At 30.5% G+C, this 17,047-nt stretch overlaps 2 protein-coding genes across 2 annotated transcripts; both read right to left on the bottom strand.

Annotated features, from left to right (window-relative positions):
- Positions 1–4,750: 4,750 nt before the first annotated feature.
- LOC125208318 lies at positions 4,751–5,702 on the bottom strand. Its single transcript, XM_048107900.1, has 3 exons — positions 5,297–5,702; positions 4,959–5,176; positions 4,751–4,858 (listed from the first exon to the last, which is right to left on the bottom strand). The coding sequence occupies exons 1-3, from the start codon at positions 5,523–5,525 to the stop codon at positions 4,844–4,846; spliced, it is 462 nt and encodes a 153-aa protein (XP_047963857.1). The 5' UTR covers positions 5,526–5,702; the 3' UTR covers positions 4,751–4,843.
- A 111-nt stretch (positions 5,703–5,813) lies between these two features.
- On the bottom strand, positions 5,814–6,895 carry LOC125208317 (auxin-responsive protein IAA1-like). Its single transcript, XM_048107899.1, has 3 exons — positions 6,621–6,895; positions 6,349–6,533; positions 5,814–6,262 (listed from the first exon to the last, which is right to left on the bottom strand). The coding sequence occupies exons 1-3, from the start codon at positions 6,791–6,793 to the stop codon at positions 5,988–5,990; spliced, it is 633 nt and encodes a 210-aa protein (XP_047963856.1). The 5' UTR covers positions 6,794–6,895; the 3' UTR covers positions 5,814–5,987.
- Positions 6,896–17,047: the final 10,152 nt, after the last annotated feature.

Genomic DNA, 17,047 nt, shown 5'->3' with positions numbered 1-17,047 from the left:
TCATCATTGTGTTGCCTACTTGTGCAAAATAATTTTGAAGAATTGCAGCAACAAGAAATGTGATATGTTCAACTATCGTTTGATGCATAAATAGGTTCTTGGTTTTTTACATTTTTAATAATTTAGTCATTTAGTATTCATCAAGGATGGCTGTTTGAATATTTTACAGAACTTAAAAAATAGAGTACATAGTTTACTTTTGTTATAGAATCTATGGAATCAAATGAAAATCTGAGAACCTAACCACAATTTATAGTAACATAGAGCGGAGTTCAAAATTTTAATCAAACTGATGAACTTAAACTTCTATTATTTTTTTTACTTTATTTTATACTAATATATTGCTATGATGCTTCACATTTAATATGATAAGCTTGTTGATGTTTCTTTCTTTTTATTGCAAAGGTGCTTTCCATGTAAGACTAAACGGTAGTTATACATTCGAATATGTATGTTTATAAATAGTACTACTAGTACTACTATCTTATGGATCATAAAGATAGATGCCAGGTCTCCTTTTTTCCAATCAAGTTGTGCTTTATCAAATTTTAAATTTCACTATAGTATTTAGAAATGTGCTGAGCATATATGATGATGAGCTCTGTTCTAATCTAAAAAAGAAAAAAAGAAAAAAAAAAGCTACATCCAGCCTTCGAATTATTTCGTGGGGTCAATAGCATTTTTGAATAGCTACTTCAGTTAGTATACGTGTGATTGATTTTTAAAATAATTGCACCTAACTCTTGTTTGGGTGATTCGGCTAGTATGATATTATGCCTATAATATGAATACCAAAGAAAAATGTGAATATAGACCCGGATCAGGACTTATCTTATGGTAAGTGTTTCACATAATTTTTGCTATATGATTAGGGATTTTTGTTTCAAGAATGATTACAAATATATCACCAAAATAATAGTATTAACTACGCACTGACTATGAATTTAATCTGGATTTTTATACAAATTTTAATGAGCCCATTATCTTTTTTTTTCCTTGTTTTTAGTGTGTAGGAGTTTTTGAAAATAGAATAGATAAACATAAGGAGCAATAAACCCTTTACTTGTTTACTTATTCTTTCTGAATTTCTTCTAAATATTTCAAATATTCAAATCAAGAAGTTCCGATTGGTCAAATGATCTGAAATATTATTTTAGATCTAAACAAATTTGATGAATTACCCCTAAAAGTTCCCATTAAACTAGTGCTAGTTCTTTCTTTCTCTTGTTTGAGACAAGTTATTAAGAATAGAATATTCTATTCCTTTACAGATAAACGCTTAAGTTTCTATATATCAATCTGCAATATTCTCTTCCTATATGTGTATATTAATTCCATTTCCATATCAATATATTCTATGGAATTGACATAAGACCAAATTTGCTACATCTATTTGTTCCGCTCAATACTTATTAATCTGGATAATGAGTCATGTCTATGGAAATTATATTATTTTCTATATTTAATCTCCATATGAAAATTTCCAAAATTTTGCTGGCAAACAGGCATACGAATGACACACACATCCATTAAATCCATCAATTTAAGAAAGCAATCGAAAGAATTCCACACGGCTCAACTTCTGACGTTGAAGAATTTACGCAAGCATGGTAAACAACAAATTCTTAATACAAGTGAAATTAATTCTGTTTCAAATTTGGTCTTGCAAAATTTTGAATCGAGTTTATAACATGTGTGTGGATGATTGTTTTCGTTAGAGAAAAAGAAAAAAACAAGAAGATTAGTTATACGTTTAATTTGAAATATTATCAAACTAGGGGAGTTAGACACACTATATATTGAGTCACTGAATATCGAAGATCTTCGTGGTTTTCTTGTGGTGCATCAAACATGTGCCCCGCACGTGTAAATCTTTGCTTCATCGGAAAGGTGGATGTTGTTGATAGATGAGACTTAATCTGTATTGTTTGGATTTTTCCGAAGTAACTAACTTAATTTACTTCTTAAAAATGCTAAACTTCGTATTAATGTGACTATGCGAGGACACAACCACTTTCCAAACATAATATGGCTATTGAGATTGAGAATTGTTGGAATGGACTAATAATTGACGGGCCCAATATCCAGACCAATGCAGGCAATGCTATCTTCAAAAAATATTGCTATTCGTTGTTATACACATTGTCATATTTGTAGTATATTATTACAATATTTTTTATTTGAGATGCTTCATTAAAAATGGCATATTTCTAAAGAAATATTATTTTTTAATATTTTATTATCTTTCATTCTTTATTCTCATTCTATTTAACACATTAACAACACTACTACGTACACTTTTGTATCGAACAAATGCTTTGACTTGGGACTTAATGAGTAGAATTACAAAAGGCTTTTAATATTGATACAGATATTAGTTATTTCCAAGATTTCCAACGAATATGCTGATTTGGTCAAAAATATAGTAATATACTCCCTCCGTCTCATTAAATATGCAATATTTGGAAATTGACACAGATTTTTATGTAGTGTTGTTTTGTGAGTTAATGAAAAGAGAGTAAAGTAAGAGAGATGAAAAAGTAGAGATATAGATGTTTCCATTTTAGGAAACGTTTTATTTTTAATGAGACAAACTTAAAAGAAAAATGTTTCATTTCTAATGGGACAGAGGGAGTACGTTGTAATTTTGATTAAGTAATGGTTAGATAGTGTAGGCTAAAACTCGACCATATTTGGTTTCAAATGTGTAGGTTGATTATCACATATTAGAATGAGCGCCTGACAAACACGGATTTTGCATGTTTTTAAGGGCTAGATTTGACTCATTTTAAATGTCAATTATGTAAATTATCTTCTTAAATTGCATATGTTATACTTTTGGTATTTTTGATGTGTTTGTTGGTAAATGTTAGAAAAAGATAGAAAAAGGTGCAAAAAGGCCAAGGTGCAGTAGCCTCTATTCGAGCCCATTCTGCCAGCGTGTTTGAAGTCCAATAAGTGCTTACTACATATCATTCTCTTCTTCTTTGAAAGAGCTTCGCGTACATATGTTGAACGTCTCAATCGGAGTGCAATCAAAGCTGACGGAAATTAGACGGAAATTCAAGGAAGGAAGAAATTATTGCTCAAATCTCTCCTATTAATTGAAGAATTCGAAAATAATATCTTTTATATTTCTTGGAGGATAATTTTTACCATGCCTAAACTTTTTTTCTAGCCTATAAATACCCAAACCTAATTCACAATCTCCATCTCAGAGCCTCCAATCCTTCCCCCTACCCATTCTTCTATTCCATATTTCACATATAATTCATTCATTTTCCATTGGAGCAGAGCTCTTCAGATCCAGGCAAGAGCTCTTCAGATCCAGGCAAGAGAAGACTGAAGATTAAAGATTCAACCTTGAGTTTTATCAATTTCTTTCATGTCTAGAACTTTTATTGTTTTTACTACTTGTCTATGAGTAGTTAAACATCAATTGTAGATTTTTTAGTGAAGATTATTATTAACATGTTTTGATTTATTGAACTGAACTTTTTTCTAGCTCTTGTGATTGTTTTGCTTGTTCTTGTGCTTTTAAAATTCTTTTGTCTGGTCAACTTTAGAACTATGTCTGTCTAACTAGATTAATCGAGAGATAGCTAGTTTTACGTGGTAAAAGAAACGAGTACAACACATAGGTTTATCTACACTCGAGAGAGGGGACCCTTTGTGAGGGATTGAGTCTTAGGAACTTAAGGAGTTAGAATCTAATCTATTAGAATGAGACTTTGATAGTTAGAGTCTAATCTACTGGGTAGGTGCACTCGAGAGAGAGCTTATCCTAGAATCGCGACTTTTCTAATAATCCTAGAGATACATAAAGTTAAAGGTTCTTTGAGATTAATCATCACTAGATCATAGTAATTGGATCCTAAAACTCTACATTCTTTAGCCTGTTTTGTATTGTGTTGTTTTCTAATTTTTTTTGTTTATTTATTTTATATCTAGTTTATAAAATCAGAACCAAAAATACTCTGTGTCTCTAGATAGTATATGACGCTTAGTATATGATCCCGGTACTGATCTTTAGCTATACTAGATCTATCCTGGTATTTTTAGCACTAATAAATAGTGCATCGGCGCCAAGCTGAACCCAGTTACCTTTCCATGATTTTCGTTTCTCCATATTGAAATTCCACAACACTTCACAGCTTGCAATTTGTTGCTTCTTCTAAAATTTCAATAATCTCAAAATTGCAGAGTCGAGATATGTAAATTCCCTGATAAATTTTTTGTTTATGCTCTCTTGTTCCTCCTAAAATTTCAGAAATCTCAAACTTTGCAGAGCGTGAGATTTATAGGCATCAAAGATTTCAATTTTTATTGAGCCGACTAACACTTGAAATCAATCAAGATAATTTAATGCGGGAGTGATAAAATCCGCATGAATTAAGTTTTGGGAGAAGTTTCTGCTAGGGAGATTTAATATACCGAACAAAAACAGAACGGATATCTGAAAGTCGTGATAAAATCACTTTCATATCAAATCAATTTCGGTGGTTCCACCTAAATATTTGATCGGATACAATTAAGAGAAAAATCATAACGTTCTTATATTGATATCTAAGAAAAAAAATGTCCGAACCAAACAAGAATCGATCAGAATTTAACAAGATGAACCAGCGCGTTTTATCAAGATGAAACAACGCGTATGAAATTAACTGATTTTCAAAGGTTTCCGAAATTGCAAACTAGTCTTTCAACTTTCAGAAATTACATTTTCGGATGAATTTCTTACACAGCAACTTCGTTGGAAATAAAAAATTTCAACCCCAGCCAGGGGCTCTGCCCCTTGGACCCTGCTACCCGGGGGCGCTGCCTCCGGACCCCCGTCCATCTGTTAGAGGCTTCGTCCCTAACATCATAATGAATTCAAATAAGCGTGCACTCCGCACCTCCAAACTTATATGATTTCTCATTATGATAATACTGATCAATTAAGTTAATCCAATTACACTAAAATATCCAACAATTTCCAAAGTAATCAAAAGAGATTCGTGGAAAATTGTCGCCACAACAAGTATAAGCGCCTCTAGAATTTTCTCAAAAGATGGAGTACTAAGCATCTCCAATGGGACGGATGTCCTATTGGACTTTCCGACGTACTTCCTAAAAACACCTCCTGCCACGTCATAAGGATCTCTCACTGCACAATTGCAGACATCCCCAAGGACTTCCACAATAAAAAATCATAAATTCACAAATATGCAATATAGGAATTAAAATTTCGACATGGATACGAAAGGAGAAAGTGAAATAAAAATAAATAAATAAAAAATCGGAACGTCCGCACCGGATGTCCGCGTCGGCGACGCAATGGCGGACGTCGGCAGAAAGCCGCGGATGAGAGGTGTCCGCAGCGGACGTCCGTGCCCGCCGCCCCTGTGCCTAATGGCAAATGTCCAGTGTGGACTTCCCGCACGGCGGTCCGACGTCCGCCGGGACATCCTCCATTGGAAATGCTCTGGTATATGACTCTCCTTCTTCTGTTGCACTAGATGATAATGCGGACCAAGCTGCATTCTCCTAGTTTTGGATGAACTTCATGAATTGATAAGACACCTTAGTAATGGAAAATAAATAGTAGTAGTATGAAATTCTCAACTAAAGAATGGTGAAATGGTGATTTATGAACCTATAAAAAGTCATGAGCACAAGTTGCAAGGATCATAGCATAGAAGGAAGAATACTTTTAAGAGAATCGATAAGCAAACAAAATGAGATGAGCAGATGAAGGTTCAGGCCGTTGGAAATGAGATATACATAGACCAACTTTGATAATATTCATTTCATATGCTGGCAAAGAAGAATAAGAAGATTGAACTGTATTCTATATTTTGTTTAGTAGTATCATTATTTCACATTACATACTATTCTTTCCTCCTAAACACAAACAATTTGCAAAGCAAACAGATACATAAACAAACAACTACTACTTCTCTATCATTTGTACAAGCCGTTCCCTAATTTGATTAATCCAGATCTCAAATCCGGACTAGGGATGTCAATCGAGTCAAACCGACGCTAAGATTCGTTGGACTCAATTGAATATTTTTGGTGAGTAAAAATTGTGGAAGGGAAGGGCTACAAGATCCAGCCAATCCTTTAGCTTCAGAGGCCTTCATGATCCTAAACCTCTTGCAAGAAGTGATGAACATCTCCCATGGAACATCCCCAACAAGCATCCAGTCCCCATCTTTGTCTTCATATGTTGGTGCATATTCAGACCCATTGTAACCTTCCCTCTCTGAGTAAACACCTGATCACATCAAACAAACTACACATCAACACCTTCAAAATAGTACTAGTATAAAAAAAGGAGTGGAAAATGTACAAGATTCATACCTATGGTACACTTGAACATAGCCTCCAAGGCCTTGAGAAGATCCAAGTAGTTGTTGTAGAATTTGAGGTCAATCTTCCTCAAATATGGAGCTCCATCCATGCTCACCTTCACCAACATCCCTGACTCCGCGTGAAGGGCGTTTTTCCGGTAAGATCTCACCGGCGGCCACCCAACTACTTGTGCCCTAAAAAAACAAACATTTCTTCATTAGCCAAAGAATTTTTAATTGATTTTTTGGATTTATAATATATCTCTCTCTCTAAAGACTTACTTAGGAGGGGTAGGGGCGGATTGTTGGACTTGATTTTCCATCTCCGATGAGGATCTCTTGTTGGTCTTCACGCAAGATGAAGATGGCTGCTCCGATTCGTCTCTTCCGGGAAGGCCTAATCGCAGATTCAGGTCGTCCTTCTCAAACACAGCTGCTGATGAACACTTTTCCATTTTCGAAATTGTTTGGATTTTGGAATGTGAATGGGAGTTGTGTGAAATTGGGGACAAGTTTTATAGGAAGAAGAAGTGAGACAGCATCTGTGGGCCTTATTCTGCCTGTACATGAATTTCATGACACCTAAATCATGCCCTTCTTCTTCTTTTTTATTTTTTTATTTATTATTCATAATTGTCTACTAGTTTAACTAGAAATCATAAATGCAATTTAGGTATTACTAACTAAGATGTTTTTCTTTTGTTATTAAATTGATAATAATTACATGTCCAACATATAAAAAATATTATCAATCTTTTCAAAAAGTTATAAAAGAAAAAGGGGAAATGAAAGTAGAATAAAATGCCTCTCATAATTGACTTTGCGTTTATCTAAATTTCCACTATCATACCTTTACGAATAAAAGATTGATGGTTCATAATGATGTGCGGATAATTACGGACAAAACAACACAAAAAGTGTAGGGGTATTTTTTTTAACTTCAAATAAATTTCAGATGTAATCACTTGTTCAAAATGAAATACCAGATTTGAAAATCAACTTCCTCTTCAACTAATTAGAGCATGTCGTTCGAATTTAAAGTTGACAATTAAAGGATAAGGACGCAATGCAACTTATGTAAAAACGAACACGATAAGAATTCGATCGTAATTCAATGTTACACGACAAAATCCTATTTAGGAAATATTATAAAATTAAAATTTTAAAATGGAGGACTATCGTGTTATAAATTCCAACACGAATTTATCATTTTTTTTATTAACAGACTAGAAAAAGTTTGAATTGTGTAGTAGTAGTAGCAAAAGAGTTTGAGTTGTGTTGTAAAGTTGATGTAGATTATGTATAGCAACAACGGCTACAAGACAAGTGTGCGTGTGAGTGTGTGGGGACAATGGTGGCCCACGCCAAATTCCTTTATCTGTAAACTTTTGTAACACAATCCTACGGTTCAGATATCTTGTCTAGTAGCGCGATGGTTTTGGCCGTTGGATTAGGTTTCGATATGTAAAGGGTGCTCCCATTCGCACCGCACCACTCGAACCGTCTCGGCGTACGACGCGCTCTATTGCAGTGGAAATAGGACGAATTAAAGTAATGTAGTGCTCATGTTAATTAATACTCCATTCGTCCCACTTTAGCAGTACTAATTTAACATTTTTAGTGTCTACTTTAATAGTTTCGATTAAAATATTACATGTAGTATATGAATAATAAGCCTCACATTCTACTAACATTTTTTCACTCTCATTTTATAGTATAAAACAAATATTGATTCACGTTCCAATATCTTTTTTTACCAATTTTTCTTTACATTTCTTAAAATGTGTGTCGAACTTAAATGAGACTCTTAAAGTGGGATGGACAAAGTAATATATTGATACTCTATCCTCCCCTCAAAGAAGAACTTTTAGATGAAAAAAGAAAAAAGAAACTGAAAAAATACAGTAGTACTAATATTTGTGGATAGTGCGCCTCAACTTAATAATAGTGTAATGCGTGACTAAAATGTACAAAAATCGACATCAGAATAATTATGAACAAAAGCTTACTACTCAATTTAATTACCAGTACTATACTTTAAACGAAAGATTCTAGATAGTAGGAAATTTATATTCTCTTAATCATGTTATTAATTATAGTATTATATTAAAAAAGAATCTTACTAATTTATTTGTGGTAGAATAGTCTTATAAAATATTTCCTTTGTCCATAAAACTAGATTAAATTTTCTTTTCTATCCTATGGAATATTAGGACTATTTTATTTCAACAACTTTTTCTCATTCTTTCTTCCTTTTTTATCAATTACACTCATATTAAAATTTGTACTCTTTTGTAAAAATAAGAACTTCTGGATCGATGCGAGGTTTAATAAAAATTAGTATAATAAGAGAGAAAATGTTAGTGGAAAATTGATCACACGTTATAGAAAAAAAATAAACTTTCCCAAAATTGAGTGTTTCTATTTTTTAGGAAACAACTTTGAAAAAAGTAAGAACTTCTATTTTAGAAAACGGAGAGAGTAATATATTCTTTTTATGAGTAAATGAATTTAAATTTAAATGACGCACCTAGAGGATTTGAGACCTTTAACCTTAAACATTAATCTATCTATCATTTGGCCAAACTCATATACACTAGAGTAGTATATTCTTCTTTTTTAATGATTAAATAATTTAAATTTAACGGTTGCGCTATAAAAGACTTGAACCGGAGATCTTTGACCATAGGACATTAATCACTTGGTTAACTGGCATTTATTAAAATAGTAGTACAAGTACTACTAGTACAGTAAATGGTACATGATCTTTCACTTTCGCACGCAAATGAGTACCTGGTCTTTATTTTATATCGTTCTTGGTATCTATAAATCACATTTTGGTACTTGATGCAATTTTCACCCAAAATGCCCTCTAAACAACCATTTGTGTCATTAAGGTTATTTTGGACACATACAAAACTAAGTACCAAAAGTGATATTATAATATCTTCTCTCATTCTTTTCACTCTTTATACTGTTATTATGAATCAATGTTAATATTATCATTTTGATGATATAAATTAATAATTAATTTATTTTTTAATATCATTCAGATATACTCAATTATAATTATAGTTAAAATTATATTTAATTATTGTAATAATATTATTGTTATAATACTAAAATCTAGTTGTAATTAATAAATAATTATAGTATAATTATTTAAATTATGAATCACACAATAATAATAATAATAATAATAATATTATTATTTTATATTAAATTAATAACTAATTAATATAGTCTTAATAAAAATTTAAAATCGTGAATTGTATTAATAATGATATTAAAAGTTGAATATTTTTAGTTAAGTTTTCAACCCTAAAATGAGTATAAAATAATTCAATAAAAAATATTTAATTGATTTAATTATTTTAAATAATTAATTTAATTAGGTTTTTTTTCTTGATTTATATTATGAATGTAATTAGATGTATGTATAAAACACTAAAAAGAAAGAAGAAAAGAAAAAGAGAAAAGAAAAAGGATGAAACATAAACTAAGTAGAAAAAGAAAGAAGAAAGGAAGATAAAATACTAAAAAAAAAGAAGAAAATGTAAAAAAAAAAGAAAGAAGAAGAAACTAAAGAAGAAAAAATTAATCAGGTAATGCTATTTAACTGAAATTTTCAAAAATATCCTCCATAACAAAAAAATCACATGTCTAATATTTAGGGTTATTTTTGTCACTGGATACCAAAAATGATATAAAATAAAAATCAAGTACCATTTGCGTGCGAAAGTGAAAGATGAGTGGAATAGAGGATGGAAAAGTGGAAATGAACGACGAAAAGTGGAATGAACAAGGGCACGTGAGGCGGGTCCGGGTGTTGTCGGTAGACAGACCCATGTGGGCTATTCATTAGTGGGTCCCACTTCAAACTGGGCATGTGTGAACTTGGCCATCCCCCAACTCATCTTGCCCTAACTTTTTGCAAAATATTTGAATCGATACATGTGGTTTTGCTACATATATCAATGTTATAAATTACATACCTTTGTGTTATTCATGAAATAGTTACTCTACAATTTATTCTTTGATGGAGTAAAATATTACTCTACATATATTTCATTTAATGCTATCTTTTTAGGATGATGTTCAACACATGTATCGGTATAGTATGATGTTTTGTGTATTTGGTATTTCTAGATATTCTACTTACTGTGATATACTAGTATTAATACATGAAATAAACTGGAACTATATATATGCTTAAAATTTCGAGAATTAACTCTATTTTCGCATTGGTACTATTCAATTCAGGAGCCTTTTATTTAACACTGCCATTCATGATTCATTCACTCGTAGTATTCTTTAATCTTTTACTCAGATTCTATAAATATTGTTCACGAAATCAGGAAATAATTAATGTTGATAAGAGTCAAAGCTTTTAATTGATTAACTTGAGTCAAAGCTTTTAATTGTTGAACTCCAATCCACGTTCAATGTTTTATCTGCACTAGAAAAGTGATTATAAATCTCTCATGTCAATATTGAATCTGGATATATTGTCAGTATTCAGTTTTAATTATTAAATGTTGACTCATTTGAAAATTGGCGATTAATAGGCATGTGATCAGAGCACTAAACTTAAATTGTTAGAAACAATTTAGCTGACAAAGCAGAGAATTCAGTAATTATTGAAGATTATATAAGTGTCTTCTAATTAGGAAGTTGGAGTGAGAAACGAGTTTGGGGCTTAACAAACTAACTAACTGACTATTTATTATAATTAAATAAAATTGAAAGACAAAAAGTGCGAATTCCGATTGCCAAGTTGTCAAGAGTTGTTACTACTAGTTAAATGTGTTGAGTGTTCGCTCCAAATTCATCGAGCTAAAGAATTAATTCGATATGATTAATAAACAATCGGAACTATACATAATTTCCGTGTTAGATTTTAAAACCCCAAAAATTTACTCTCTTAGTCTAATGCTCTCAATATACATAATTCAAAAATATGAGAATATACTCACAAAAAGTTAGACGTATATTTTCGTTGATGGTGTAGTACAATTTAATTGGTAAAATATTTAATTCTCATGCTGTAATTATTTGTAAAGTGGACTTCCATTTCAAAAGTACTCCAATAAAAGAGTATAGCAACATGTCTTAGTTATTCGAAATAGTATTGTATGTTATAAACTTGTAACTGTACAGAAATTAGATTTAAATGCAATAAGGAATATTCAAACTCATGATATAACAAATCAAAAACTACTCCCTCCATTTGTGAAAAAAAAAGTCTCACTTATCCATTTTGTGATATCTGTGATTTAAAGACTCATCTATTTTTTTACATTTTAAGTAAATGAATCATATCATTTTGCTAAATCATTACACTAATATTTTATTATAAAATCAATATATAAAAATGAAGTCTATATTTTATTAATGCGTTTCTTTTTTTTTTTTTCATAGAGTTGAATAATTTGTTAAAAACAATATTAAATTACAATATGTTTATAAAGGATGGACGTAGGGAGTATGAGTATATTAATTCTTTGAAAAGCACCCCATGAATTATAAAACATCAAAAGCTTGAATTTACCAGCTAAATCCTCCGAGAAAGGACGAAAGCCAACTCATTTTGTAGTAATTGCTTTTTGATTAATACAGACAGAAGATGGTCCACTTTGATCAAACTTTTTTTGCTGTCCACGAATAAACGACATACTAGTATTTTGCGAATTTTTGGGACATTAATTTTGACTAACCTAATCGATATTATAATGTGTTGGAAAAAATGAATTGAAAATACTTTCTTAAACTACCATAACAATATTAAAATTTAGGGAACACTTCCATAGTTCCAATGGAAGACGTTTAAAAAGACCCACTTGGCCACTTTCGAATTCATCATTGGAGTACTATATATATATATATATATATATATATATAATATAATGTCACAAATATATTAGCATATTACTACTAGTATTTATTATTTTTGGTTCATTGCTACGATAGATCTAGATTAAATTCTAAAAGTAAACTGCATAGATAAAAAACATTATATTAGTATACTCCATGTTTTATGTATGTTGTTCATTAGGTAAAATTAAGTACTAATAGAGATAAAAATGAGGTGGTGATGGTTGGACATGCTAAACTGTATACATAAAAGTATGATTAAGCAGCTTGTATTGTCAAATCCTTATTTCATAATTTATGAAGATAAATTATTCATATCAAATGGTTTATCTTAATTTTATTATAATTATCCTTGATTATATTCATAAAAAATAATAAGTAAATTGAACAAATAAATTCTTTTATAGTATATATGTAGACTGATCGGTATATTCCTGATTATAGAAAATTGTATAGTCGTTATCTTATAGAACTAAAATTATAGTAGTAATATTCTCAATCTAGATGTACATAGTCTACGTCGTGAACATTTGTTAATGTCAATACAATGTTATTCATATCTTGTAGAGTTGATAACATTGAAATGTGGTATAACATTGAATATCATCACGAAGAGATAATGTTTGCCAATTAAACCACTAGATTTAAGTGATTATTTATTTCTAAATTTATTGAAATAATATTAACCTTACTTTGACTTGTCAATATATGCAGGTTTTTTTGTAACTCAATAATCATGATATCTTTGGTGTTTATAACTAGTATACGAGAAAGACTAGTATTGTTATTCGATAGAATCGAGACTTAGTACGTACGACGGGAATGATATTGTTACTAACAGATATTTTTAATTATGTTTCCAGTATAATAAATAAAATTTTCAGAACTCTTAACACTCTTTTGGATGGAAAAGATAATTAAGTCGTTTTATGAAGTCCTCGAAAATATGGGATTTTTTATTTAAACAAAAATAAATACTTGTAGACTTGTAGTAGTTCAAGATATTGGAGTGGGCTCAATGAACGACAGCAGTGGGTGCTTGCTTGCTAGCCTCCTCTATTGACTTTGAATTATTATGAAAATCGTTTTTAATTTGACTTAAGTTTTTTATCAAAGAATTCTAAGTTGGATGACTTGAATTTTTCTATAATGAATCCATAAAAAAGCTTAAAGTGAAAATTGCAAATTTTGATTTTTGTTTTCTGGACAAGATAAAGAAAGTATAATTTTTTTATACATCTGAAGTTATTTTGAACAATTCTTAGAATCTAAATTATGTTCTAAAAGAAAAAATAAATTTATGTTTACAAGAACAAAAATTATGTTAATATTACCACATTTTTTTGCATTGATTTATTTCAGTTTCAAGATTCATTCATAAATTAATATGTTTGAAAGTATACTCAAATACTATCTCGTCCCAATATAATATTCAATTTTGTTATTTCGATACTTCTATTAAGAGTTTTTATTTACTTTTTGTCAATAAGTAATCAAATTGACTCCACTAAATAATTATAATCGCGTTTGTTTCTCAAAATTATACCAAGTCAAAATGAGACATTACAGAAGATTAGACGAAGGGAGTATATTTTACCATATTCTCGTAGTAAAATATACTAAGATACATTTGTTATTTGATATGCATGGAATATGCCTTTTCATTTTTCTTAAAATACTCCCTCCGTTCTGCGGTAGTGGAGACGTTTCTTTTCGCAAGGGATTTAAGAAAAATTGTGTTAGGTGACTTAAGTAAGAAAAAATAAAGTAAGAAGTGACAAAGATAGAGACATAGAGTAATGAAGAGTTAATAAAGTAAGTGAGAGTAAAACAAGTGAAGAAAAATGTGTTGACTTTTTATAAAAAGAAAAATGGCTCCATCAATATGGAACGTCGTAAAATGACTTTTTATAACAAACTCGGGTAAAAGTTCATGATATTATTTGCCAAATTTAAAGTTCATGAAAAAAATCCAACTTTTTAAAAGTTTCGTGATATTAGAGGGAATATCCCTTATTTTTATGAAAAATGATTATATTGTAAAGAAACCTTAGTTTGAAGTATTAATGCAAGTTATGCAGTTGTTAGGGTGAATGGTTTCATGTTCGAATTGATTTTTTAGACTGAGTAGAGATATTCATCAATAATAGTAATAGTTAAGTGGCTGAAAAATGTGAAATAGGGAATAGTATAGTTTTAGACATCATCTTTCATAATAAATCTATAAATCTTTATGATTGAAGGGCTCAATATTAGCGTGAGTATAAATACAAATTACGCATGTATAAACTCGCTATGTATTAGAAATTCACAAATAAAATTTTAGGAGCGAATATCAGGAATTTTTTTATGTATGTGATTTTATTCTTTAATTTTGCATGTACGAGTAGTTTGTAATGATGAGTCATTTTGAATTGGATGTTAAACCAATTCTCACTTAATAGGAGAAAGTGGGCCTCACACACGTGTTATGCTTTTGGAGTTGGACTTTTCGGCTCAAACGGGGCCCATTAAGCAAGCCCGGCTTACTTAAATTTCTTGCTGGTTTAGAGTCGGTTTGGCCTACTACTGCGCGCACACCACACACGTGTGCGTGCATGCGTACGTGCGTTGCAGATATGTATGATTGGATTCTGACGTTAAATATCTAATTGATTCATTTGTTGGTATATAATGAAACTAAATGTTCTTTCTCACACCTACACAAACATTTTTACTTGGATGTGATGAACTCGTAAGTCCCTATCAAAGCCGTGGTTTGGATATGTACTGGAAATTTTTGAAATGATCAAAAATGGGACATGAATATGGAAAATATTAATGAATTTGGATCAAGTCTGTAGACGAATTAAAAACTCTATAATTTTAGGTTGGATTTGGGTGATCTACTAAAAATTATTATTATTTCTTTTTAAAAATATAGTAGTACTACTGTATATTTTTAATTAGGTCTAATGGTGTAATTTTATGTTTTTATTGTGAAGTAGTATTATGTTTTAATCATGTAAACATATCGTATCAATCCATATTAAATTATATATTGTGTCGAGTTCGAATTTCCTTTAATATGTTGGTTTGAGTTAGGTCTTATAAGGTAGAGTCGTTATTAGGTTAATTCAATCCACGTGATCCCTCACCCCTATGCATAATATATAGTACTTGTCCCGAATAAAAGAACAAAGGAGCCACAGTTAATAAATTATGACTTGAGCAACACCAAAAAAAGATTTTCATTTAACAATAAAATCGATTCCGAGCCAAATCAAAATTGAGTTTCGTAAAGGAGTGTTATGTACTCGTTGCACACGAGAAGACATCACCAATTCACTATGGCTACAAAATATCTTGACATTTTTATTTCGGCCAATAGTGATTTATTTCTTAATTTTTGAAAGCTGTTAATCGGTTTCCATGCTCAAATTCAAACTGCAGTCATTTCATATCCTTTAACGGGATAAAAGAATTTTTTTTAAATATGTACATATTTGTAAAAATTACTCATAATATATGATAAGATCAATTTAAACATATTTCTTTGATCACACGTAGCTTTTAATAAAAAAAAGTTAAGTCCACAAAAATATTTATATAATTCTAATGAATCAAAAGCCCATACTTTGGAATCTCATTTTAGCCCAAAATTTGGAAGCCCTTTTTTTAATAAGAAATTCAAGTACCGCCACAGCCCACAATCAATTCAAATCTGGACTGCATTGTATTGTTCTTCACTCATAGATCATCTGGTTCATGTTCCGTCTTTAACTGTTTTGTTTCTCAAACTGGCCTCCTCCTAAGTCCTAAATATTATCCATTTTTTAGAGGTTTCATTGGCTATGGGAAAACTCTGTTATACTACAAAATAGTAAGTTTCTTAGCCAAATTAATCTGATGCCATTTATTGACATGATCACTTATGTTTGTTATACAACGTTTGTATTTCTTCTCACAAAGATGACCGTTTATTTTTCATAACCCCTAATTATATTGGCATTGAAAGTTGATTATGTTATGTGTGCCATTGATAGTAATCTCATATTGTTGACTCTTTTAGTTTTCTTCAATCATATATTGTGAGATTAAATTGGGTGTTGCTACGTGACTATATTGGATGCTCTAAACAAAACTTATCTTTTAAGGATATAAAAATTGAGATGCTATAGTGTGTGAATTTTTTTTTAAATAACATAATTTAGGATGCAAAAGAAAGTATCCCTAAGTTGAAGATAAATTATTTTAATCTTTTGCTTTTTTAGGACGCTTCTATTCGTATTTCATAATTTTAGTTGGGACATCAACAATAAAAATACTTTATGAAATGTTGTTAGTATAATTAAACACATAAATTAACGTTATTAATAGTATTAAAAAACGTCCTTAACCTTTTCTTTTTTATTTTTCCTGTTGTTGTGATGATTCAGTAAAATTGATGAGGGATAGTTGCATGTACTCCTAATATTTATAGGGTTAATTGGTTTAAGTCTGTACTTTAAACATTATTATGCCAACAAACAAGGGTTGGGTTGTATTGGCTCACCTGCCACAGTATCTAATTCTAGTCTCACACGCACATCATTTTGATGCATGTACTCGTTTGCCTAATACCATAAGTATTTTTTATATTAAATTTAGATATTAATTGAAAGTATTTCTTGATCCCATCAAATTAATATATACTTAATAAATTAAAATTAGATTATTATTTATATTATGCTTACCTAGTTACCTTCATTGTTCAATGCCAATAGAAATGTTATTACTCGATACAATCAAGACTCTCTATGAATCCCACTAACTATTTGGCTTGCATAGTAGTAGTAGGACTGTAGGAGTATAAT

The sequence above is a fragment of the Salvia hispanica genome, chromosome 2 (assembly GCF_023119035.1).
Source record: "Salvia hispanica cultivar TCC Black 2014 chromosome 2, UniMelb_Shisp_WGS_1.0, whole genome shotgun sequence".
NCBI classification, from domain to species: domain Eukaryota; kingdom Viridiplantae; phylum Streptophyta; class Magnoliopsida; order Lamiales; family Lamiaceae; genus Salvia; species Salvia hispanica.
Note: the sequence above shows the minus strand (reverse complement) of the source record. Positions and strands in the feature narration are given on the sequence as shown.